The following is a 27,910-nucleotide window of genomic DNA, read 5'->3' on the forward strand; positions in this document are numbered from 1 at the left end:
CGGAGCAGGCTCGAGGGGCCGGATGGCCTACTCCTGCTCCTAGTTCTTATGATCTTATGGTACTGAATTAGACGATCAGCCATGATCTTTTTTGAATGGCAGAGCAGGCCCGAAGGGCCGACTCCTGCTCCTATTTTCTATGTTTCTATCAATGCACGTCAATTATCAAAAACGTAGATTAGAACCTGGCCATCCATTTGCCCATCCTGAGCACCTGGAAGGGACACCATAACCTCCAAGTCCCACACCACCCCGACGCAGTCATTGGGTCAATACCCTGAAATTCCCTCTTTAAATTTCAAAAATTCAGACCCCAAATACTGCAAGAAAGTTCGTTGTCTTTGTATATAATTGTTTGTTCAAACACTATTCTAATTTTTCTTTTAGACTCAAGTATTCTCCACTAGTTTCTTAAATCCACTGAAGCAGAGTATTTTTTCCAAAAACAACAAGGTGCAAGACAGTCACCCACTCCTCACCCAGTTTTGAACGCACCACACAAGGACAGCTAATTACCATTTGGGCAAAGGACCTGAGGAATGCAAGGACAACTAGTCAGATTATGCGAGATCTACAGCAACCCACACAATAATGGAAGAGACGACTTTCGGTTGGATGAAAATGAACCTGCATCTTGCCACCTTATAGAGACATGTAACCAAAACCCAACTCTTCATGGGTTTTAAAACAATGATGTTGAACTGTCACTTCATGGGTAATAGATGTCTTTTCACTGCTCTAACTAGTAAATCATCCTGCAGTGCATACTAGCAGAACACTACCTGTAACAAAAAAAAAAAAACTTACCATTTCAAATTTTTGCGTTCGGGATTTACTTGGGCTTCATTGTGGAATGCACGCAGCTTCGCAACCAGGTCTGTAGAATCTTGAGCTGCATTTACTGCCAGAGTCTTCGGAATAACCAACAAGGCCCGGGCAAATTCAGCAATTGCAAGCTGCTCACGTGATCCCTAGAAGACAGAAAATCTTCAATTATACTAGCCACTCTTACTAAAGAGTCATGACAATTTCCTCCCAATATTCCAACTAAGCAGGCACGATAAGACAGTGACTTATAATTCATTGCACAAAGCAGACTGGACATGATTTTTTTTTCAAAAAAGCACCAGCTTGAAGTGTTCTCCAAGATAGAAATAAAAAGTGCATAATCAGTATTATCCTTCTCTTACAACCAAATGTCGCGTTTTCCCCTCAACCCACCACCACATTCAACCAAGATTAAATTACTTCCTGTAGAACTCGATAGTCATGATCTTTTGTTTGGACAATTAGAGGTTGCATTTTTCTCTGTGAAAATACAGTGACTATTCAATATACGAACATATGAATTAGGAGTAGACAACTCGGCCCCTCGAGCCTGCCCCACCACTCAATAAGATCACAGCTGATCTGATTGTAACCTCAACTCCACATTCCCTCCTACCCCCAATAACCCTTCACCCCCTTGCTTATCAAGAATCTATCTACCTCAAAAATATTCAAAGACTCTGCTTCCACTGCTTTTTGAGGAAGAGTTCCAAAAACTCAACCCTGAGGAAAAAACTTCTCATTTCTGTCTTAAATAGGCAACCCCTTATTTTTAAACAGTGACCCCTAGTTCTAGATTTTCCCACAAGAGAAAACATCCTTTCCACATCCACCCTGTTAAGACCCTTCAGAATCCTATATGTTTCAATCAAGTTGCCTCTTATTCTTCTAAACTCCAGCAGATACAAGCCTAGCCTGTCCAACCTTTCCTCATAAAACAAACTGCCCATTCCAGGTATTAGTCTAGTAAACCTTTTCTGAACTGCCTCCAAAGCATTTACACCCTTCCTTAAATGAGACCAATACTGTATACAGTACTCCAGATGTGGTCTCACCAATGCCCTGTATAGCTGAAGCATAACCTCCCTACTTTTGTATTCAATTCACCTCGCAATAAAAGATAACATTCTATTAGCTTTCCTAATTACTTGCTGTACTTGTACACTAACCATTTGCCATTCTTGCAATAAGACACCCAGATCCCTCTGCATCTAGGAGCTCTGCAATCTCTCACCATTTAGATATGCTTTTTTATTCTTCCTGCCAAAATGGACAAGTTCACATTTTCCCACATGATACTCCACTTGACAGATCTTTGTCCACTCACTTAACCTATCTATGTCCCTTTGTAGCTTCCTTATGTCCTCTTCACAACTTACTTTCCTAACTATCTTTGCATCAGCAAATGTAGCAACTATACCTTTGGTCTCTTCATCCAAGTCATTTACATAAATTGTAAAAAGTTGAGGCCCCAGCATTGATCCCTGTGGCACACCACCAGTTTCATCTTGCCAACCAGAAAATAACCCATTTATGCCTACTGCTTCCTGTTAACTAGCCAATCTTCTATCCATGCCAAAATGTTACCCCCTAAACCATGAGCTTTTATTTTCCGCAATAACCTTTGATGTGGCACCTTGTCAAATGTCTTCTGGAAATCTAAGAACAGTACATCCACCAATTCCCCTTTATCCATAGCACAGGTTACTTCTTCAAAGAAGTCCAATAAATTGGTTAAAGATGAATAACCTTTCACAAAACCATGTTGACTCTGCCGGATTACCTTGAATTTTTCTAAGTGCCCTGCTGTAATGTCTTTAATAGCTAACATCTACCCTATGACAGATGTTCAGCTAACTGGCTTGTAGCTTCCTGCTTTTCGTCTCCCTCCTATTTTGAATAAAGGAGTTACATTCACTATTTTCCAATCTAATGGAAGCTTCTCCAAATCTAGGGAATTTTGGAAAATCAAAACCAACGCAACTATCTAACTAGACACTTCTATTAAGCCCCTACGATGAGGTCCATCAAGACCCGGGGAGTTGTCAGCCCGCAGCTCCAACAATTTGCTCAGTTCCACTTCCCTGGTGATTGTAATTTTCTTGAGTTCCTCCCTCCCATTTCCTGATTTACAGCTATTTCTGTTTAGTTTATAATGTTTAGAGATACAGCACTGAAACAGGCCCTTCGGCCCACCGAGTCTGTGCCGACCATCAACCACCCATTTATACTAATCCAACACTAACTCCATATCCCTACCACATCCCCACCTGTCCCTATATTTCCCTACCACCTACCTATACTAGGACAAATTCCTAATGGCCAATTTACCTATCAACCTGCAAGTCTTTTGGCTTGTGGGAGGAAACCGGATAACCCGGAGGAAACCCACACAGACACAGGGAGAACTTGCAAACTCCACACAGGCAGGACCCAGAATTGAACCCGGGTCGCTGGAGCTGTGAGGCTGCAGTGCTAACCACTGCGCAGTGGGATGTTACTTGCACCCTCTATGAAAAGGGATGCAAAATAACTGTTCAATTCATCAGCCATCTCCTTATTTTCCCTTATTAACTCCCCAGACTCACTTTCCATAGGACCAATGCTCACTTTAACTTTTCTTTTTAAAAATATCTATAGAAACTCTTACTAATCTGTCTTCACATTTCTCGCTAGCTTTCTCTTGTACTCTAATTTTTCCCTCAATCTTAGTCGTTCTTCGTTGCTTTTTATATTCTGTCCAATCTTCTGAACTGCCACCCATCTTTACACAATTATATGCTTTTTCTTTTAAGTTTGATACTATCTTTAACTTTTTTAGTTAACAATGGACGGTGGGTCCTCCCCTTAGAATTTCTCTCATTGGAATGCATCTATTGCGTATTCTGAAATATCCCCTTATATGTCTGCCACTGCATCTCTAGTGATCTATTAAACTACTTTGCCAATTCACTTTTGCTAGCTCTGCTTTCATGCCATCATAATTGCCCTTATTTAAGTTTAAAATACTAGTCTGAGAACCACTCTTCTCTCCGTCAAACTGAAAGCAAAATTTAATCACATTATGATTGCTGCTACCTAGGGGTGCCTTCACTATGAGGTCATTAATTAATCCTCTCGTTGCACAATACAGAAACAGAAAAATAGGAGGCGTCTATTCGGCCCTTCAAGACGAACATGGCCAAGCATCCAATTCAGTACCCTGTGCCTGCTTTCTCCCCGTATCCCTTTAGCCCCAAGAACTATATCTAACTTTTTCTTGAATATACTTGATGATTTGGCCTCAATTGCTTTCTGTGGTAGAGAATTCCACAGGTTCACCACTCTGAGTGAAGAAATTCCTCATCTCAGTCCTAAATGGCTTACCCCTTATCCTTAGACAGTGACCCTTCCCTGTTCCTGGACTCCCCGGCCATCGGGAACATCCTTTCTGCATCTAGTCTGTCCAGTCCTGTTAGAATTTTGTAGGTTTCTATGAGATCATCGGACCTTTATGACAAGCACCCATTATTTCTTCCTTTATACCCGGTCCTACTGCGTGGTTACTGTTAGGGAGCCTGTCAACCACTCCCACAAGTGGCTTCTTGCCTTTATCATTTCTCATCTCGACCTAAACTTCTTCTACATCCTAGTTTCCTGAACTTAGGGTCATCCTTTTCTATTGTGCTATTACCATCATTAACAGAGCCACCACTCCACCTTTTCCAAGCTTCCTGTCCTTCCTAAATGTCATGTACACTTCAATATTCAGGTCCCAATTTATGCCATCCTGCAGCCATGGCTCTAATGGCTATCAGATCGTACTTATTTATTTCTACTTGCTCTATCAGTTCATCTGTTTTGTTTGGAATGCTACATGCATTCAGATACAGAGCCTTTACTAGGTTACTAGGGGACAATAGGTTTAAGGTACGAGGGCCAAAGTTTAGAGGGGATGTGCAAGGCAAGTTCTTTACACAGAGGGTGGAGTGTGCCTGGAACTTGCTGCTGGGGGAGGTGCTGGAAGCAGATACGATAGCGACGTTTAAGAGGCATCTTGACAAATACATGAATAGGATGGAAATAGAGGGATATGGACCCCGGAAGTGCAGAAGGTTTTAGTTTAGACAGGCATCAAGATCGGCGCAGGCTTGGAGGGCCGAATGGCCTGTTCCTGTGCTGTACTGTTCTTTAATTTTGTCATTATTTTTGTAACCTCTAGCTTTGTCTGATTTACTCTTAGATTTGTAATCACTGTCCCTTCCTGCCACTGTCTGATTATTTTTCCCATATTAATACCTTTCTCTCTTGCCTAGTCTCGACTCTTTGATTTACTACATCCTCCCAAATTTGATCACTTGCCCCCACTAGAGAGGTTTAAAACCCTCTCTATGTCCCTAGTTATGCGACTTGCTAGAACACTGGTCGCAGCATGGTTCAGGTGTAAACCATCCCAATGGTACAGCCCCCACTTTTCCCAGTACTAGTGCTAGTGCCTCACGAACCGAAACCTACTTCTACCGCACCAGTCTTTGAGCCACACATTCATTTTTCTAATCTTATTTGCGCTGCTCCAAATTGCATGTGGCTCAGGTAATAATCCAGAGATTACCACCTTTGAGGTTTTGCTTAATTTGGTGCCTAGCTCCTCATACTGACTATGCAGAACCTCTTTCCTTCTCCTACCTATGTCGTTGGTACCTAAATGGACCATGACAACTGGATCCTCCCCTTCCCACTGTAAGTTCCTCTCCAGCCTTGAGCAGATGTCCTGAACCCTGGTACCAGGCAGGCAACACAGCCTTCTGGACTCTCGCTCTTTGCTGCACAAAACCATGTCAATCCCCCTCACTATACTGTCCTCTACTACCACTACTTTCCTTTTAACTCCCCCCACTTGAACTACTTCCTGTACCAAGGTCAGTTTACTCACCCACACTACAACCTTCACTCTTGTCCATACAAGCTGCGAGAACCTCAAACTTGTTGCTCAATTGCAAGGGCTGAGGCTCCTCCACTCCCACATTCTCAATCTGCCTGACTCGACGACCCTATCCTCAGGGGTGTGACTGCCTTCTGGAACAAAGCGTCCAGGTAACTTTCCAGCTCCCTGATGCATTGCAGTGTCTGCAGCTCGGCCTCCGGCTCAATGACTCTGAACCGAAGCTCAAGCCACAGACAATTACTCCAGACATGGCTGCCATGGATTGCTGTGGCATCCAGAAGCTCCCACATACTGCAGCCACAACACATCACCTTCTCTGCCATCTTTGTATTCATTTCATTAAGTTTATTTTCTCTTAATTTAGAGGTCCCCTCCTTACCAAACTCCCTTTTTCACACTCTCTGCCCTCCAGCAGCACTCAGTGCAGACCAATACCCTCATTTCAAAGTCTAAACAACCATGGATGTTAACATTTGGCCAAGAAAACATTAGCAGTTCCAGATCTTTCATCTAAGTCAAGGGCATCATCACAAAAGGGCTTAAATAAACCATTTAAATGGCGACCAGGAAGGAAAACATTTAGAAAAACCATGCGCTTTTTTTTGGCAGAAATAACCAAATTGAACTCATACCAAACTAGTTGCGTAATTCTCCAAGTAGATGGAGAGTGCAGCTTCCACAGCACCACCACCAGGTACTAACGACTTGGATTCCAGAACCCTCTTCACCACACTGAGTGCATCATGCAGAGAACGCTCCATCTCATCACACATGAAATCATTTGCTCCACGCAGGATGATGGAAGCAGAAGTACGAGCCTTTGTGCTTAAAAAAAAAAGTAAAAAAGCCACATCAAAACAGCATGCGCTGCTGTACAAAAAAAAAAAAATCAGGTTCAACTCATTTTAAACCTGCAGCATTCAAGCTTACTGACCTGCAAAAGATATAATTTCTAACCACTTACATTTGAGAATTAATAGTTTTAGAACACAAAAATTAACTTGCATTTATATAGCAATTTCAACGTCCCAAGACGATCAAACAAAATCTGACACTGAGCCAGAAAAGGAGATACTAGGACAGGTGACCAAACGTTTGGTCAAAGAACACCTTGAAAAAAAGAGGGGCGGAAAGTTTTAGGGAGGGAATTCCAGAACTTAGCAACAAGGCAGCTGAAGACAGGCCGCCAATGACAGAAGTTGGGACACACAAAAGGCCAGAATTGCAGGTGGTAAAACTGGATGGCTTTTCAGATATAGGGAGGGGTGAGACTATGGAAGGATTTGAACACAAGGATGCGAATTTTTAAACCAAGGCGTTGCCAAACCGGAAGCAAATATAGATCAGCGATGGCTGAGGACATTGGACTACAGGCACTACCAGGCTTTTAAAGATTTCCCAAAAAAATCCAGTCATTTAATTTAGTATCTTCATAGCTTGAAAAATTCTCATTTTGGTTCAAGCAGACTTCAACAGAATGGCATAATGAAAACCCAAATTTAAATCCTGCCCAAGTCTTTTCACTTAGCAGCTGCAAGGGACATGTGTGGAATGAATTTTAATAATCACAATCCAGCTCCCAGTGGGTGCAACTTTAGAACATAAAATGGTCAATAAATGATCAGTTACCAGCCTCAGAAAGAGGCCACAAATATATGGCATAGGGTAAATAAAAAAAAAATCACGTTGGGCAGCTCTAAGCTTCAGGAAGAGTGGGGGGAGTTTTACTCCATAATTAGATTACTTAATGCTGAAAGATAGCACTGCATTCTTCAGCACCTCCGTGCCAGTCAAGAACAGCCAAATAAATCCTCTTAACGGGAGCTTGATTTTTATGCATACATAGGGAATATGAAACTCATTTTCCCAAAGTAATTAAAATTTTCTATCTTACTGATTTCTTCCCTTTCTTTTCTTGGACACACTTTTATTAGAGTGCATTTCCTGAATACCAGCAACTCCATGGCACCTGCCCAAATGGTTATTTTTCATGGAAGAACCTAGACACCGATTCTGTAGGGCATTACTATCAAGCCTGATTTCGCCCTGCCCAACTTCCATTCACATGCACTTTCTAGTAAGGATTAATGAACAGCAGGAACCTAGGATGCCCAGGGGCATCAAGACCAACAACACTGTCCCAGATCATACCTGCTAATTTGGCATAGGCTAAAAAAAAAACAATCAAACTTGGTATCTTTTTTGGTTTTGTGATCTGCTGGCCCATAAATCACTGGGACAGTTAAAGCTGTATCAATTTCAAAAAGGCTAACTACATTCGCTATGTCCACAACTCAGACACATTTAAATTCATTAAGAGTGAACAGTTGTAACTCTTTCCTCCACCCCCATTAATTTCTCTCCAGATCTGATGGCAGTAGCTTATGGTGCCAGGAAGGTGCCAATACTTTGTGGATGGGCATCAGCAGCCCAATGTTCATATACAGGCCCAATGCTATATTCATCTGAACTAGATCAGGAATCAAACATGAATCATTCGCCATGCATTTATTCAGTTTGTCATCAAATCAGTTTAGAAACTCAGCGTTGGATGCACAGCATCAGAATGGGCAACAAAAACTACTTGTAACTAGTTTAAGTGATACATTTTGCGATGAACAATGAGGCACAATATAAAATAGAGTCAGAGTCTTACATCACAGAAACAGGCCCTTTGGCCCAATGCGCCTGTGCCAACAATCAAGCACCCGTCCTAACTAATCCCATTTCCCCGCACTTGGCCTGTAGCCTTGTATGTTATGGCGTTTTAAGTGCTCATCTTAATGTCGTGAGTGTTCCTGCCTCCACCACCACTTCAGGCGGTGTATTCCAGATTCCACCCACCCTCTGGGTGAAAAAATTCCTCAACTCCCCTCTAAACCTCCTGCCCCTTATCTTCAATCTATGCCCCCTAGCTATTGACGTCTCCGCTAAGGGAAAACGTTTCTTCCTATCTAATGTATCATGACTCTCATAATTTTGTATACCTCAATCAGGTTCCCCCCCCTCAGCCTTCTCCGCTCCAAGGAAAACTCCAGCCTATCTAGTCTGTCTTCATAACAGAAATGCTCCAGCCCAGGCAACATCCTGGTGAATCTCTCCTCTGCACCCTCTCCAGTGCAATCGCATCCTTCCTATCGTGTGGTGACCAGAACTGTAAAGAGTACTCCAACTGTGGCTTAACTAGCGTTTTATACAGCTCCATCATAACCTCCCTGCTCTAATAAAGGAAAGTATCCCACATGCCTTCCTAACCACCTTACTGTGCTGCTGTCTTCAGTGATCTAAGGACAAGCACCCCAAGGTCCCTCAGTACTCCCTAGGATCCTACCTGCCATTGTATGTTCCATTGCCTTGTTAGACCTCCTAAAGTGCATCACCTCACACTACTCAGGATTAAACTCCATTTCCCACTGCTCCACCCATCTTACCAGCTCATCTATATCGTCCTGTAATCCAAGGCTTTCCTCAATATTTACAGTACCAATTTTCATGTCATCTTTGAACTTACTGATCATACCTCCTGTATTCACGTCTAAAATCATTAATGTACACTACAAACAGGGTCCCAGCACAGATCCCTGCGGTACATCACTGGTCACAGGCTTCCAATTGCAAAAACAACCCTCTACCATCACCCTCTGCCTCCCTCCACCAAGCCAATTTTGAATCCAATTTGCCAAATTACCCTGGATTCCATGGACTCTTACCTTCTTAACCAATCTCCCATGCGGGACCTTATCAAAAGCCTTATTGAAGTCCATGTAGACTACATCAACTGCTTTACCCTCATCTACACATCTAGTCACCTCCTCAAAAAATTCAATCAAGTTAGACACGATCTCCCCCGGACAAAGCCATGCTGACTATCCCGGAATTCTAAAGGGGGTGCAGAAACAGATGGACTTGGGAGTATATATGCACAAATTATTGAAGGTGGCAGGGCAAGTTGAGAAAGCAGTCCATAAGGCATGCGGGATCCTGGGCATTATAAATAGAACAGAGTGTACAAAAGCAGGGAAGTTTGGTAAACCTTTATAAAAACACTAGTGCGACCTCAACTGGAGTATGGTGTCCAATTTTGGGCACCACACTTCAGGAAGGATGTGAATCTATTAGAGAGGGTGCAGAAAAGAATGGTTCCAGGGATGAGGGACTTCAGTTATGTGGATAGACTGGAGAAACTGGGACCGTTCTCCTTGGAGAGAAATTTGAGAGGAGATTTGATAGGGGTGTTCAAAATCATGAGGGGTATGGACAGAGCAGATAGGGAGAATCTGTCCTCATTGGCAGAAGGGTCAAGAACCAGAGGACACCTTTTTAAGCTGAATGGCAGAAGAACCAAAAGTGACCGGAGGGAAAACTTCTTTACGCAGTGAGTGGTTAGGATCTGGAATACAGAGTGTAGTGGAGGCAGATTCAAACACGGCTTTCAAAAGGGTATTGGAGAATTACCTGAAGAGAAAACAACTACAGGGTGAAGGGGAAAAGGCAGGTGTGTGGGACTAGCTGTGTTACTCTTTCAGAGAGCTGGCATGGACAAGACAGGCCGAAAGGCCTCCTCCTGTGCTGTAAACATTCTATGATTCTAAGTAATAAGTCAGGAACAAAACTGACTCAAGATATACAGGAATTACTTTGATTAAATTGATACAACAGGTTTGATCTGCATCAGTACAACTAAAACATTAGTAAATACAGCAACCAAAGCAGTGTGTGAATTCAAATGGTAATGGTCAGGCACTGCTGTCTACACCAGCGCATTGTATTGTGGATACAAAAGAAATAGGATGTACAGCCCATGTGATTTGTTAACACAACAGTGTCTTCCAGTTACACAAGACCAAATATTCTCTATCCCACGCGTATAACTGCTCACACTACTTATATCAGCATGGCAGCAAATAAATGGGAATTTCAGCACCAAGTATTGCAAATAGGCCTTCAAATAATGCACTGCTTAATCAACTTAACCAACATAAACAAAGTACGATGTCCAGGTTAACTGCAAAACTATTAACGCACGGCTGTTTACTTTCTGCTTGAAGGTTCCGGTTAAAGGATTCTCTCAGTGACTTAGTTTGCGAAATGCATTGTGCAACAGTCTTGCATACTAGGAGGCCCGAGTGAAGTCAACCAGTCTCAGCCTCACCCCAAACTACAGACAACCTGCTACTGATCGCTACCCAGTGACCTGTCAACCGAAGACAGCATTCTGATCTATGATGCCCTATCCACAGTACAACAAGACTTTCAACATTCACTATCCAGATTCTCACCACTTACCGATAGAACAAGAGCAGCCAATCTGAACAAGTGGAGCAGCACAAAGAATTACTATAGGCAGCTAACCTATCGCTGGTAAAGTAATGCATGAATGTGTACTGCAGCAAATGACATCTAACAAAAAGTTCTTAAAATTTTTACTGAAGCTTTGGTACAAATCTAGTCATGCATTTATAACCCTTTGGTGTCACTGGAGTTAAAGGAGAGTTCAACCTTCAGACTATTTGGGACAACTAATTTTTCTCTCCAACTTCTAGGATAAATCTTGATTTTCTATGCCTTTTCTACTGCCAACCTATTTAGAAGGGCAATGTCAAGGAAGTGATCCTGCAAACTGTCCAAACTGAATGAAGACAATGATTAAAAAAAGGCTTCCATTTAAACAAATCCGTATGTAGAAAAAAAACTGCAAGAAGAACACATTCTCCTTCCCCCCCCCCTCCCCCTTACTTTTTAATCAGGATCAGTTCATCATCACATATCCTTTCTTGAACCACTTCCTCAGCCTGACCCAACATGGAGGCTTCAAAGGTCTCTTCTCCTTCCAAGTTTGCCAGTGTTGAACAAACAGTTGCTACAAACAAAACAAAGGATAGAAAACGTGAAACAAGTACTCCTGAACTTTTCTCTGCCTTTAACATAAATTGGTGTCATTAAAAAACAAAATATGTCTTTAATCAAAAGGGTAGCCAATTAATACTGTCACATCAAGTCTTCAAAAGCTACACAACTTAAACAAAATTTTGTAACTGCATATTTGACCATCTTGTTTACTTTAAAGAATGTATAATTACACAAAATCAAAACTGAAAAATAAATGCACACATTAGTAGAAACAATGGAAACAACTGGCCCTTTATTCAAAATGGAAAGTGTAAAAAAAACACATTTCCAAGTATATACAAAAGTGAAATAATGCAGATGTGGGAAATCCACCAAAGAAATGTTGGAAATACTCAGCAGGTCTGGCAGCATCTGTAAAGAGCGAAAGAGTTGATGTTTCAGGTCAATGACCTTTGGTTCTGATGAAGAGTCATTCACCTGCAACAGTAACACTATTTATCACCAAGGATGTGCAAGTTGTTAGTTATGGGAAGGCGGTGGCGTAGTGGTATTGTCACTGGACTAATAACCCAGAGACCCAGGGTATTGCTCTGGGGGCACGGGTTCAAATCCCACCACCGCAGGTGGAATTTGAATTCAATTAATAAATCTGAAATTTAAAGCTAGTCTAATGATGGCCATGAAACCATTGTCGATTGCGGTAAAAACCCATCTGGTTCACGAATGCCCTTTAGGGAAGGAAATCTGCTGCCTTGACCTGGTCTGGCCTACATGTGACTCCAGATCCCAGACAATGTCCCAAACACTGCCATCACCATTCCCGGGTATGTCCTGTCCCACTGGCAGGACAGAGCCAGCAGAGGTGGTGGCACAGTGGTATACAGTAGGGAGCGACTTGCCCTGGGAGTCCTCAACATTGATTCTGGACTCCATGAAGTCTCTTTGGCATCAGGTATACCCTCCTGCGTGTTGCGTGGCACTACCAACGTGCTAAATGGGATAGATTTCGAACAGTTCTAGCAATGCAAAACTGGGCATCATTGAGACGCTGTGGGCCAACAACAGCAGAACTGTACTCAACCACAATCTGTAACCTCATGGCCCGACATATCCCCCACTCTACCATTATCAAGCCAGGAGACCACCCTGGTTCAAAGAAGAGCGCAGAAGGGCATGCCAGGAGCAGCACCAGGCATACCTCAAAATGAGGCGTCAACCTGGTGAAGCTACAACACAGGACTGTGTGTGCTAAACTGCATAAGCAGCATGCGACAGAGCTAAGCGATCCCATAACCAACAGATCAGATTTAAGCTCTGCAGTCCTGCCACATCCAGCCGTGAATGGTGGTGGACAATTAAACAACTAACTGGAGGAGGTGGCTCCACAAATATCCCCATCCTCAATGATGGGGGAGCCCAGCACATCAGTGCGAAAGATAAGGCTAAAGCATTTGCAACAATCTTCAGCCAGAAGCGCCGAGTTGATGATCTATCTCGGCCTCCTCCTGAAGACTCCAGATACCAGTCTTCAGTCAATTCAAATCACTACGTGAGATATCAAGAAACAACTGAAGGCACTGGATACTGCAAAGGCTATGGGCCCTGACAATATTCTGGCAATAGTACTGAAGACCTGTGCTCCAGAACTTGCCACACCCCTAGCCAAGCTGTTCCAGTACAGCTACAACACTGGCATCTACCCTGCAATGTGGAAAATTGCCCAGGCATGTCCTGTACACAAAAAGCAGGACAAATCCAACCCGACCAATTACTGCCCCATCAGTCTACTCTCAATCATCAGTAAAGTGATGGAAGGTATCAACAGTGCCATCAAGTGGCACTTGCTTAGCAATAACCTGCGCAGTGACGCTCAGTTTGGGTTCAGCCAGGGCCACTCAGCTCCTGACCTCATTACAGCCTTGGTTCAAACATGGACAGAAGAGCTGAATTCCAGAGGTGAGGGTAGAGTGAAGGCCCTTGACATCAAGGCAGTATTTGACAGAGTATGGCGTCAAGGAGCCCTAGCAAAACTGAGGTCAAAGGGAATCAGAGGGAAAACCCTCCGCTGGTTGGAGTCACACCTAGCACAAAGGAAGATGGCTGTGGTTGTTGGAGGTCAATCATCTCAGCTCCAGGACATCACTGCAGGAGTTCCTCAGGGTAGTGTCCTAGGCCCAACCATCTTCAGCTGCTACATCAATGACCTTCCTTCAATCATAAGGTCAGGAGTGGGGATGTTCACTGATGATTGCACAATGTTCAGCACCATTCGTGACTCCTCAGATACTGAAGCAGTCCGTGTAGAAATGCAGCAAGACTTGTACAATATCCAGGCTTGGACTGATAAGTGGCAAGTAACATTCGCACCACACAAGTGCCAGGCAATGACCATCTCCAACAAGAGAGAATCTAATCATCTCCCCATGACATTCAACCGTATTACCATTGCTGAATCCCCCACTATCAACATCCTGGGGCTACCATTGACCAGAAACTGAACTGGAGTAGCCATATAAATACAGTGGCTACAAGAGCAGCTCAGAGGCTAGGAATCCTGCGTTGAGTAACTCACCTCCAGACTCCCCAAAGCCTGTCCACCATCTACAAGGCACAGGTCAGGAGTGTGACGGAATACTCTCCACTTGCCTGGATGGGTGCAGCTCCAACAACACTCAAGAAGCTCGACACCATCCAGGATAAAGCAGCCCGCTATTTTGGCACTCCATCTACAAACATTCACTCCCTCCACCACAAATGCACAGTGACAGCAGTGTGTACCATCGACAGGATGCACTGCAGCAATGCACCAAGGCTCCTTAGACAGCATCTTCCAAACCTGCGACCTCTACCAACTAGAAGGACAAGGACAGCAAATGCATGGGAACACCACCACCAGCAGATTCCCCTCCAAATCACACACCATCCTGACTTGGAACTATATCGCCGTTCCTTCAATGTCACTGGGTCAAAATCCTGGTACTCCCTTCGTAACAGCACTGTAGGTGTACCTACCCCACATGGACTGCAGCAGTTGAAGAATGCAGCTCACCACCACCTTCTCAAGGGCAATTAGGGATGGGCAATAAATGCTGGCCTGGCCAGCGATGTCCACATCCCATGAATGAATTTAAAAAAAAAGTGTGCAATTCCCAACTTATTAAGTCAAATTCTTGCACTTACCTCCACTTGCCTTTGCAATTCGTTTCAAGTCCCTTTTCAGACATCGACGTACTGCCATTGCACCAACATCCACAAAATATTTTAGACACATATCATCAATGCCACCAGTGGTCAGAATGACATTTGCACCTGTGGCCAGGATCTTATGGATTCGCTCTTTGGTAATATCAGACTCTCTGAAAAATCAAAGCCACAACTACATATCGGATATCAGGAAGGAAAAATAAATTTAAAGAAAGATATACATAGCAGGAGGATAACCAGGATGTATTGGAAAGGTTGGCTATGCTTAGAGTGGATAAGTCACCTGGTCTGGATGGCTTGCACCCAAGGTTGCTTTGGGAAGTGGAAATGGAGATAGCAGATGGGCTCGCCATAATCTTCCTATCTTCCCTAGATATGGAAGAGGTGCCAAAGGATTGGACAGTGGCAAATGTGACACCCTGATTCAAGAAATTATGCAAGGAAATTCCAAGTAACCATGCGTCAGTTAGTTTATCAATGGCAAGTAAGGTTCTAGAATCAATAATCAGGGGGGGAAAAAAAAAAGAGGCACTTGGAGAGGTTTGAGTTAATTAAGAGCCAGCATTGATTTGTAAAAGGCAGATCGTGCTTGACTAATCAATTGATTTTTTGATTAATTAACAGAGGTTAAAGAAGGAATAGCAATGGATGCATTTATATATTCATATAAAGTACCACATAAAAGGCTGGTTAACAAAATTGTGGCACATGGAATAGAAGGGTCAGTGTCAGCTTGGATAAAAAATTGACTTAAGGACAGAAAAGAGAATGTCTTGGTAAGTGGCTGTTTTTCAGACTGGAGGATGGTAGACAACATGTTCCCCAAAATTCAGTACTAGGGTCACTGCTTTTTTTGATACACAAATGACTTGGATATTGGAATACAGAGCAATATTTCAAAATTTGCTGATGGCACCAAACTTGGAGGTGTGGCAGACAGCAAGGGTGCTACCAATCAAGTGCAACAGGACTCACAGGCTAGCAGAATAGACAAACAAGTGGCAGATGGAATTCAATACAGAAAAATGTGACGTGATGTATTTGACAGAATGGACAGGGAGAGGCAATGAAGACTTAATGGGCTGAATTTTATGCACCCACCACCCTCCTCCCACCCGAACAGCAGGATGGTGGCGTAAAATAGAGGTGGCTCCAGGGGCCCTTCCCGGCCGCCACTTTATGCAGAGCAGCAGCGGCGAGAAACAGCCTTCTTGCCCCAGGCCCTTAATTAGCCAGTTAAAGGCCTTCGCCCATCTCCATGCAGATTTCACGCATGGCAAGCGGGCATCCTAGACCAGAGAGAAGCTGCTCGACAGCCCGGGGGAGAAGCCCTCATGATCAAGCATCCTGTGCCCAATGGAGGGCTGCCCCAACACCCCCCCCCCCGACCTAATCGACCACCCTTGCCTCTCTGGAGCCCAACCTATTACCCCCGGCGAGGCAAACAAAAACATAACCTTTGGTCTGGGTTCCCCCGACATCACCTTTTTCGAGCTGGACTGTAGTCCCAGCAGTTTTCACCGCTCCTAGTGGCGCTGCTGGGACAGTAAGCTGCCGGCCCACTGATTGGCCAGGAGCTCTATTCGGCTGGACTTCCTACCTCAAGTGGGTGGAAGTCCCGCCTCACCAATTGAAGCCAGACGACCCACAAAATACAGGTCAGATCCCCAGGCAAGGCAGAAGCAGGTTTGCTACCGACTTTTCAGTTGGTGGCCGGCTTCCGTCTGCCCAGGGTTAAATCCTGGCCAATGGCACAGTTCTAAAGAGTGTATGAGGGCAAAGGGGCCTGGGGGTTCATGTGCATACATCTTTGAAGGTGGCAGGACGTATTGAGAGAGTAGTTAGCAAAGCATATGGGATCTTGAGCTTCATAAATAGAGGTATTGAGTACAAAAGCAGGGCAGTTATACTAAATCTTAATGAAGCTCTAGTTCAACCACAACTGAAGTATTGCCTCCAGTTCTTGTCACCACAGTTTAGGAAGGTGTCCTTGAGAAGGTGCAGAGGAGATTTACCAGAATAGTTCCAGGGATGAGGGATTTTAGCTACAAGGTTAGGTTGGGCTGGGGTTGTTCTCAGAGCAAAAGGATATTGAGGGGAGGTGTATAAGATTCTGACAGGCTTGGATAGGGTAGACAAAGAAAAGCTATTCCCACAAGGACTAGGGCCCACAGATTTAAAAGGTTTTGGGCAAGAGATACAGGAGGGACGTGAGGAAGATCCTGGAAGTCGCTGCCTACAAGGTTGGGGGAAGTAGAAACGATGAACGATTTCAAAAGAAAACTAGATAGGCACTTGAGGGAAATAAACTTACAGGGCTACAGGGACAGAGCCAGGAAATAAGCCTGACTGGATTGCTCTGCTGAGAGCCAGCATGGACTTGATGGGCCAAATGGCTTCCTTTTGTGCTATTACGACTATGACTCCAAAGGGTTTCTCATGTGTTAGCCGATCTCAGGTGGGGTGGTAAAGCTAATTTAGCAAGTGACCATGGGCGGCACAATGGCGCAGTGGTTAGCACCGCAGCCTCACAGCTCCAGGGACCCGGGTTCGATTCTGGGTACTGCCTGTACGAAGTTTGCAAGTTCTCCGTGTCTGCGTGGGTTTTCGCCGGGTGCTCCGGTTTCCTCCCACATCCAAAGACTTGCAGGTGATAGGTAAATTGGCCGTTGTAAATTGCCCCTAGTGTCGGTAGGCGGTAGGGAATATGGGATTACTGTAGGGTTAGTATAAATGGGTGGTTGTTGGTCGGCACAGACTCGGTGGGCCGAAGGGTCTGTTTCAGTGCTGTATCTCTAAATAAAAGAAATAAAAAATAAATCTGATCACACAAATCAAAAATTATTAGCTTTAACCTCCTAGTGTTATGAGCAAAAACATGAAGTGCATTTATACATACACTGGACTTATTCTAATACACATTTATGTATTTCTATACTTTGCTATTTTGTTCAGCTGCCTACAGTAAAATACAAATGTATTTAAAAGTTTCGCATCGATAAATGCAGAAATAGGGAGGAGCGAGCAGCAAGGCCATGAAGGCATTTGAAAACAAGGTTGAGAATTAAATAAAAATTGGAGTGCTGATGGATGATTGGGACTTAGTGCGAGTTACTACATATATAGGCGTTTTGTAGGAGCTCAAGTTTACAGAAGGTGCAAATTGGGAAACTGGTCAGGAGAGCATTGGAATAGCCAAGTTTGAGGTAATAAAGGAATGGATAAGAGTTTCAGCATCAGATAAGCTGACACAGGACAGAGACATGGGATGTTGGAGATGGAAGGAGTGGTCTTGGCAATGGAGGAAATATTGTCCAGAAGCAAATAGGATGCTACAGTTGTACTTTTTCTGGTTTAGCCTCAAGTAGTGGCCAGGAAGAGGGATGGAGTCAGTGGCTAGCGAATGGAGTTTGTGGCGGGGACAGAAGGTAATGACTTTGTTCTTCCCAATTGGAGGAAATTTCTTCTGGTCCAATACTCCAGAAGGTAATAATGTTGCAGCAGCAGGAAGAGAAGTCATTGCAGGAGATTTTCTGGCAATGAGATAGATAGGAATGGAACCAGGCGAGAGCCATCCCACCCAGTTGTTCATAAAGGAGTGCCACTGGAGGAGGGAGGTGAGGTTGCAAAGTCAATGGCTGCAGACAGCTCAACCAGGGTGAAGAGGGATAGGTTCACCACAGTCACAGTTGCACAGGAAGCAATTGTGACTTTGGGAAGGGCTATTTCAATACTGTGGCAGAGACGGAAACCTGATAGGAGGGGTTCGAACAGAATTGCAGGAAAAATGAATACTGATTTGGGAGTTCCAAACATGAGGGGAAAAGGAGGTTGGAGATGGGACAGAAGCTTGCAAGGAGACACGGGTCTAGGGTGGGCTTTTTTGAAGCAGATCGATGGCAGATTTGACAGGGAGCAGGGGAAGTACGTGAGAAGGAACCACCAACAGCAAGGAAGTTCGGTGATCAGCAGTTTGGTGGGAATAGGGTCAAGGAAGCAGATGGTGAGTCTCAAAGAACAGTACAACACAGGAACAGGCCATTCAGCCCTCCAAGCCTGCACCGATCTTGACGCCTCTCGGATTACTAGTTCAGAGAGGGCATGAGGGGAGAAGAGGAAAGTCCCTCAACTCTAATTACAACAAAACTCAACGTCCTACAAACTCAATAGCAATCTCACAATATACAAAGAAATTTTATATTTTTTATTTACAAGTTAACCTAATGAATACTGAGGCATCCAACAATAAATGATTAAAGGAAAGAGCATCTTCACCCATGTCTAGCTTCAATCCTGTCATACCTCTGTCTGATTTGATCCAATTTTTCTGGGTCAGAGATGACAACTTGGACACCCAGTTTCATTTTTGTCTTCTGCAGGCTGAAGTCCAAACATGCAATCTTAGCACCAAGTATTCTTTTGTTCATTCCTAAACACCAAAAGATTTCAATTAATCTCAATTTAATTCAGTTAAAATGAAACTAAATTACATTGAACAACTCAAAAGGGAAAGTGAATTCTGGTGGAACAAAAAGTTGAATCAAATCTCAAGTTTTAACTATTTCAAAAGTGCACCACAATTTTAGCTTTTTAAAAAAAATTACTTTTTAAAATTGTAAATAAAAATGAAAATATGCATAAGTTTCCTCAATGTGATAGAAGGTACACAGGTATTCCAGCAAACAGACTAGGTCAATTTCAATCAGTGGTCATAACTGTTACCAGACTTTAGCCAGGGCAGCAGTTGGAGTCCAACTGACGAATGGTTTGAGCTTGGCTATGATGTTCAATAGTCTGTAGTCGATTGGCCTGGCAACAACCACTGCCTCAGCACACAAAGGAAGAATGGGCATTTGGGTTGCCAATATCTGTGCAACCAGATCCTAGCACCAGTCATCTTTATTGCATAAAGATGTCAAGGAGAGTATGTTCATTTGAATTTATTTCAAATTATGATTCTGGGATAAAAACGTGCAATTATACATTTAACAATATCAGTGTATATAGTTATATAGTCAACAGCATTTAGGACTGAGGTGTTCCAACTGGGCAATGGCAATGAAAAATTAAAACCTTGGGACTAATTAAAAGCCAAGAGCTACTTAGATGGACACCATAAACTGGACAGAAGTTTTAATACTTTATACCAAAATAACCACATCCACCTGCCTTGGCTCAGTGTCCTTTTATACCCTCGTCTAGGAAAAATCTGATTTAAAATTAATTCAGCTAGCATCTACTGTTTAGTGGAAGAGTGTTCCACATCTGTTTCACTGTATCAAGAAGTATTTTCTAATTTCTCACCTGAATGGCCTGGCTCTGATTTTAAGGTTATGTTCCCCCTTATCCTAGAGTCCTCCACCAGCAAAAAAGTTAATCTCTACCTACCCTATCAATTCCTTTCAAAATCCTAAAAACCTCAATCGTATTATCCAATAACCTTCTGCATTCCAGTGAATACAAACCTAGTTCATGTAACCTCTCAATTTAACCCTCAGCCCATTCTGGTGAATCTGTGCTAAATTCCTTCCAAGGCCAACATAGCTTTTTAAAAGGTGCAATGCCCAGAACTGTACACAGTACTCCAGGTGTGGTTTAACCAGGGCTTTGCCTAGCTGTAGCAAAACATCCTCCCTTTTATATTCTAGCCCTTTAGTTACAACGGGCAACATTCCATTTGGCTTTTTTTTTGTACAAAGTGTGGTGAGTAAGGTTCGTGAGCTACAAGCACAAACAGCCGTGTAGGAATATGATGTTGTGGCAATAATGGAAATGTGGCTTAAAAATGGCGAGGACAAGGCACTTAACATTCAATGATACAAAGTATTCAGAGGGAAGGGGAGAAAAGGAAGGTGGAATTGCAGTACTGATTAGGGAAGACATTGTAGTGTTGGAAAGGAAAGATGCCCTTGAGGGAACAAAGACAAAAGGTTAGAGTTGAGGAGAAAAGGGGGAAAGGAGGTGGAGGAATTTTTGAAATCTGTTCAGGAGAACTTGCTTCACCAATAAGTTCTCGGCCCAACTGGGAAGGAGATATTGCCAGCCGTGATCATAAAGGCTTAGATTAGTAATGGAGAAGAGCAAGGAACAAGCCAAAAAATTAGAATTTTTAAACTGGGATAAGAGGGGATCTAGCCAGGGTAAAATGGAACCAAAGATCGACAGGAAAAACTGTAATGGAATAATGGGTGTTATTTAAAAGGAGATGTTTCAGGTACAGGCTAGGAAAATTCCAAGAGAGAACGATAATTGAACCAAAGCCAGGGCTCCTTGGATGACAAGGGACAGAGAATATAGAAGATGAAACAAAAAAAAGGGTGTATGATGCATGTTAGGTGAATTCAAGCGAGAACCAGACCAAATCTAATAAGAGTGGAAGTGAAGAAAAGATTTGCAAAGGGAGAATGAAAATAGAAAGGTAATTAACATAAAAGGGAACCCAAAAATCTTTTTCTGGCATGTAAATAGTAAGTGGGTAGTAAGAGGTAGAGTGAGGCCCCTTAGGGACAAAGAGGGTGATTATATGCTTAAAGATACAGGGCAAGGCTAGAATACTCGGAGTACTTTGCACTGGTGTTTACTAAGGATGTTGACAAAATATTAGCTGAAGTGGAGATGGTAGAGGTAATGGATGGGGTGAAAACTGAGACTGGATGCACTGGAAAGGTTGGCTATGCTTAGAGCTGATAAGTCACCTGGTCCAGATGGCTTACATTCAAGGTTGCTAAAGGAAGTGGGGGTGGAGATAGCGGAAGGACTTGCCATAATCTCCCAATTTTTTCCAGGTATGGGGGAGGTGCCAGAGGATTGGTGAGTGGCGAATGAGACACCCTTGTTCAAGAATTTGGGCGGCGCAGTGGTTAGCACTGCAGCCTCACAGCTCCAATGACCCGGGTTCAGTTCTGGGTACTGCCTGTGCAGAGTTTGCAAGTTCTCTGTCTGCGTGGGTTTCCGCCGGGTACTCCGGTTTTCTCCCACAGCCAAAGACTTGCAGGTTGATAGGTAAATTGGCCATTGTAAATTTCCCCTAGTGTAGGTAGGTGGTAGGAGAATGGTCGGGATGTGGTAGAGAATTTGGGGTTAATGTAGGATTAGTATAAATGGGTGGTTGTTGGTCAGCAGACTCGGTGGGCCGAAGGGCCTGTTTCAGTGCTGTATTTCTAAATAAAATAAAAGGTGTAAGGACATTCCTAGCAACTACAGGCTCTTCAGTTTAAAATCAGCATGGGAAAGATTTTAGAAACGATAATTGGGGGGGGGGGGGGGAAATCAACAGACACTTGGAAAAGTTTGAGTTAATTCAAGAGAGCCAAGATTTGTAAAAGGCAGATCGTGCTTGACTAATGTAATTGAATTTGATGAAGTACCAGAGAAGGTTAATGAAGGGAAAGCAATGGATATTGTGCAGGAGCTCAACATCATAAAGAGCAAATGCTAAGCCAAACAGATTGTTGCAATCCAATGCTCTTTCAGCAAATACCAGACCCCAACCACACTACTAAAAGCCAGACACAAAAAGGTCTTCTGTGTCAAACTCATAGTTGGCGATTTCTGTTTCCCCTGTTCCCCGAGTAAAACGTAGCTGGTAAATAGTAGTGTTTCCCAAGAGTCAGTGCTCGGACCACCGCTTTGTTACAACCAGGTGAGAAAGATGTTTAAGGGTCCTTTTTAGTCTTCACTTGGTCTTATTCAAAAGGGTTTGATTTTTAAACACACTGTTTTCAGCTCCCCTTGGTGAATCCTTGTTCACAACTTTCCAATTAGAAGGCAAAGAAATGAACACAAACAAGTTTTCTTAGTTTTAAAGTGAAATTTATTAAACTTTAACTCTAAATCAGTTAACGCCTACAGATATACGACGCGCCCACGCTAGCACGTACACATGATACACACATGCAAATAGGGACAGAAAAGAGAAGAAAAATAGAGACTTTTGAGGCAGTCTCTGAGGGGGGGTTATTTCTTGTTACTGTTTTGTGTTTCCAGCTCGCCGTAGAGTCTTTGATTGTAGACAGCTCTTACTTTTCGTTGGGGCCCCAGTATTCTTCTCAAACCGTGTTCACACAGGAGACTTTTCTCTGAGTTCACGTGTCCTCAATGGGTCTTCCATTCCGTGAGAAAGAGATGGGAGCATACAGGAGAGAGGGGTTCAGTCCAGGAGCAAACAGCTTTGAGTTTCTTTCTCCCAGCAAGTTCAAGTTTACAAAAAATCTCCAACAGTTAGTCATGTGACTAAACTGGTCGAACCACTACTTCTGTGTATTGGGGAAGAAAGGACTGGGTCCCTTGTTCCAATAATGTCTGCTAGCATGCAAATGTCTTCCCAGTCAGGGGCTTGGCAATTCCTTGTGATAGGCCCTCTTTTCTTCCCAGCCGCAATTTTAAGTTTTAATGTTCATGTGGCAAAATAATGTGTGCCTCATATTAGAATACAGAGAAGAATTTCAAAGCTTGCCGAACTTGGAGGTATGGCAGTGAGGATGATACTGATGGACTGCAACAGGACAGAAAGGCTAGCTGAATGGCAGACAAGTGGCAGATGGAATTTAATACAGAAAAGTGTGAAATGATGCATTTTGGCAGAAGGGATAGCGAGACACAATGTAGACAGTTCTAAAACAAAGTATATACGGACAGGTTCATGTGCATAGATCTCTGAAGGTGGCAGGACATATTGAGAATAATTAGCAAAGCATATGGGATCTTGAGCTCCATAAATGCATGAACATACCTAGAATACTGCATCTAGTTCTGGCTAGTGCAGTTTAGAAAGGATGCGAGGGCCCTGGAGAGGGGGCAGAGGAGATTTAGCAGAATGGTGCCACGGATGAGGGAATTTAGCTATAAGGTTAGGTTGGAGAGGCTGAGGTTGTTTTCCTTGGAGCAAAGGAGGTCGAAGGAGAACAGAGAGGCGTACAAGATTATGACAGGTTTAGATAAGGTAGACAAAGAAAATCTGTTCCCAATAGCACTGGTACAAGGACAAGGGACACAGATGTAAGGTTTTGGGCACGAGATGCAGGGGAGCTGTGAGGAAGAACTTTTAGAGAGCGAGTGGTCATGGCCTGGAACACTGCCTATGAGGATGGTGGAAGCAGAGATGAAGAATGATTTCAAAAGAAAATCTGATGGGCATTTGAGGGAGATAAACTTGCAGGGCTACGGGGATACAGCAGGGAAATGGGACTGACTCTATAGAGAGCCAGTATGGACGGATGGGTGAAATGGCCTCCTTCTGTGCCATATTGACTGTACCCAGCTGTATTTTAGAGATATGTACACATTGACCCCTAAATCTCTCTGAATCTTCACTATCATAGCTTTTCACCATTTAATACTTTGTCGATCAAAAATGGATGGCCTCAGTTGCCTAGATTGAAATCCATCTGTCATAGCTTTTCCCACTCACTTAGTATATCAGTGTGTCTTTGTAACCCCATCTACAGTACTCCTATACCAATCTTTGTGTCATTGATATATGGCTCTCCGTTGTCCATATTAGAAGTGTGCAGTTGAGGCCACAGCACAGATCCCTGCGGGACACCAACAGCCACTTCCTTCCAATAGGAGTACATGCCCATTATCCATATGCTGTCTCAATCAACGTCATCAGGTCAATAATTTCCCTTCAATTCCATAAGCTTCAATTTTAACTAAAAATCTCATGTAGAACCTTACCGAATGCCTTCTGGAACTTCATATAAATTAAATCCGTAGACAATCCCATCTACTACTTTAGTTACTTCCTCAAAAAATTCAATTAGGTTCATTAAACATGACCTACCTTTTCCAAATCCATCTTGACTCTCTATAAATCAGTTCAAATTTCTCAGTCACTCTCAATTCTAGATTTCAATTAATTTTCCCACAACAGACAAGACCAACAGATCTATAATTTCTTTGTTTTGCAGCCTCACCTTTCTAAGCAATCGAGTTGAATTTTCAATTCTCCAACCTAAAGGAACAATTCCTGAATCAAGAACGGTTTGGAAGATTGTGGCTGGATCTAATTTTCTCACCTACTTCATTTAAAACCCTGGGATGAAAACTATTTCCCAGGGTTTTGTCAGCCTTTGGTGGCATTATTTTTTCTAATACTGTTTTCTTACTTATATTAAGATTAGTGAGCTCTAGTCTGGTGGCATATTGTGACACTGCTATTTGTGTCACCACTATTCCAAGCCAGAATAGAGATGGTGGCGAATTCCCCCGTCAGATCATACCTAGAGGTTACTGCCATAAATAACTGGGATTTATTTTGCAAGTAACAATCCACCATTCAGTGCATCTTGCATCACTGTGCTTTTAAATCAGGCAAAGCAGCTGAGACCTGCTTGATGTCAGCTTGAAGTCCACAGAGACTCTTTAAATAGCCTCTGTAAATAAGACTATTTGCTGAATCAATTAAGATTTAGTTTGCTTTGCTGTTTGCTGAGGAGTAAGCCCTGCCCTGTCTGCAACTCAGACACCCCATGATGTCAGACACTGTTGAAAGTACTCAGGTGGTATTATAACTGGTACTTAATGTTATTTCATTTAACCACAGAGAACAAACATATATGCTGCTGAAATTTACCTTGGGAACCAACAGTAGCATTAAGTGCATATCCATTCACCAGAAGACTCTCTCTCTGGCTCCGTCCATGTGCCTTTAACAGATTTATAGCCTTGATTGGATAGCGAGCCTGGCCCTTGGCATCTGTGAATTTTACTGCATGAGCAGCATCTACCACCATGTTGGCAAAGAAATCTGCATCACTACATAATTCAAGTCAAGGTTCATACGGATTGTTAAACTTTTAAAAATCAAATCAAGGATTACATAAATAAAGCACAATTGAAAACTCAACTTGCATCACTGGTAAGAAAGTACTATGCCTTAATATCTGACTTGCAGCCTGGTCAGATACAAACAAATTGCAAGCATGGAATGCTAGTGGATAATTTACGTGCAACTCAACGGTACCCATCTCAAACTCACAAAAGAAACAATTCTGCTAGCTATGTAATTAACCTTAGAATAATCTACATCAAAATCAAATTTGTACATCAACAGCACAGAAGAAATCATGCTGTAATTTCAAGACAATTGGAAACGGAATAGCAACAAAATGATCAGCGAGCACAAGACTAACTGTACTTTGTAACAGAAATTAGCTTAAGTAAAATAAAGTTTTACTGAAGTAATTACATATCAAGATAGGTGGAGAATTCTAAAGCTGATGCTATGTAGCAAGGTATAATACTGCAGGTATTAAACTTAAGGATTCATTTCAAAGCTTGTATTTCAATTATATTTAAGAAAGATTGTTTTAAAATTTTCTAATGCACTCAAACACTTGGTTCTATCCTTGAAGAAAACTGAGCATAAATAATGTAATCCTTGGATATATGTTGTGTTAGCCAATCCCAATTGGTGTTAAGTAGGGGAACAAAAGACATTAGCAATAATAGCTTAAGAATGTTTTTTTTTATAAAAACAGCCAAACTTGTACTAATGGAAATGCCTCATTCTAGGTGCACATATTTGGAATGCCCACTGGAGAAAAAGGACGAGTGTGTCACAATGTTGAACCATTCCTCACAGCAAGCATGTAATCTGCAGTGGAGACTTTAGGAAAGAAAAAGTATCAAGAAAAGTACATCAGCCATTTCTGCTAGAAAGATACACTCCAATTATTTTTGACGACATGGAAGTTTTCGCAGCATTGACAAGACACTCTCTGCCTAGCTCATCCATGTTAATTGTCAGGTTCTCCTGGATGTAACGGACAGCCTCCCTGTTAAAAAACATATATTTACAATATATCCCATCTTTATTAAATAAGATTTACTATTTATAAATTTACAAAAGCAGGCAAAAATATAAAGCATCAAAATTTGTAACTAAATCAATGTTCAGCTCTATCAAATTTTAAGTGACAAAATTTGAATTCTTAAATGAGCAATACTATGCATATTAAATAACCTGAAGCATGAACATATACAATCTAGATGCTGCAAAGATGTCAATTCAACAGTTTGTTAACCCAACCTCATAAATCAGACCACCATATGCTAGTCGTTCCTCTCCATGTCATTAGAATGGTAAAAGCAACCTCTTTCCCAAATTGCTCAGAGAATAAACACTGCAAACACAGCACTGAGCCACCCAGCAGTATTTCTGGTTCAATCCCTGGTTTATAAATGAGCAACTCTCAGCAAGACTTTATGCAGCTATTTAGAGGAGAGCACAACTAACAGTACATCAACATTATAAAATGTTTAGAGTTCTGTGCAGCCATTTCATTTGTACAGAAACAAATTCAGCACATTATTATGACAATATTTTTCTCCCCACGAACAATAACTAGCAAGTCATAAAACAAAGCCAAGCTAGCCAAACGATGTGGGTTCTTGCAAAGGTTAATCATTTATCAAATCTAACACTAGACAAGAAGGCATTATCTGTTAAAAATTCCCTAGATAAAAGTTCAGATTTTTTTTTAAACCGAAGAATTAAGACTGAAGCTATACTAACCATTGTTTCCACCATTCTTTAGAAATGTATGGTGTCGATACAGACACAAAATGACTCCACCAATTATAGCAGTTGTGTTTATTAATTGAGTTCATCCAGCACAAAGTAGTACAGTAATAACAGTTAAGTTTCAGCCCTAACAATTTCTGAAAAGGACAGGTAGCTGTCCTGGCTCAATAACATATCTGCCCAATAATAGCCACAGACTACCATTTACTGCTTGCTGAAAACATTTAACATTTTTCACATGGCACAGGGTACAGGGTAAGAGCAACCTCTATTATTTTAAGAGTACATAATCAGAGCTCTATCATTCTGCTAATAAAAACTCTGCATTGAGTGTAAACACCACCATCAGTTCCCCATACCAAAAGATGTTTCTTGAAAGCTGGGCATATTCAAAAAATTTATACAACTCTGCAAGAACCTCTTAAAATATTACCACCTATAACTTCAAGTCCATTAAGTTTTAGTGTCAGATGCGATTAGCAGACTTTTTATTAAAAAGGTCTTGTATATAAAATCATAACTGTTGTAAACTTTTCTCTTCCCACTTGTTTATTCCAAACTTGGTTTCACCTAAC

At 42.4% G+C, this 27,910-nt stretch overlaps 1 protein-coding gene across 2 annotated transcripts in view; it reads right to left on the minus strand.

The window, feature by feature from the left end:
- tcp1 (t-complex 1) overlaps positions 1–27,910 on the minus strand; it is a 71,121-nt gene that overhangs the window by 11,134 nt on the left and 32,077 nt on the right. For both annotated transcript variants that reach the window (XM_068044744.1, XM_068044743.1), the window contains 7 exons: positions 26,476–26,586; positions 25,383–25,564; positions 19,109–19,235; positions 14,783–14,958; positions 11,489–11,612; positions 6,385–6,577; positions 808–971 (listed from right to left, as the gene is read on the minus strand). In XM_068044744.1, coding sequence (XP_067900845.1) covers positions 808–971; positions 6,385–6,577; positions 11,489–11,612; positions 14,783–14,958; positions 19,109–19,235; positions 25,383–25,564; positions 26,476–26,586 — 1,077 coding nt within the window. The remainder of the gene's footprint in view (positions 1–807; positions 972–6,384; positions 6,578–11,488; positions 11,613–14,782; positions 14,959–19,108; positions 19,236–25,382; positions 25,565–26,475; positions 26,587–27,910) is intronic.

The sequence above is a fragment of the Heterodontus francisci genome, chromosome 13 (assembly GCF_036365525.1).
Source record: "Heterodontus francisci isolate sHetFra1 chromosome 13, sHetFra1.hap1, whole genome shotgun sequence".
In the NCBI taxonomy this organism is placed as follows: Eukaryota; Metazoa; Chordata; class Chondrichthyes; order Heterodontiformes; family Heterodontidae; genus Heterodontus; species Heterodontus francisci.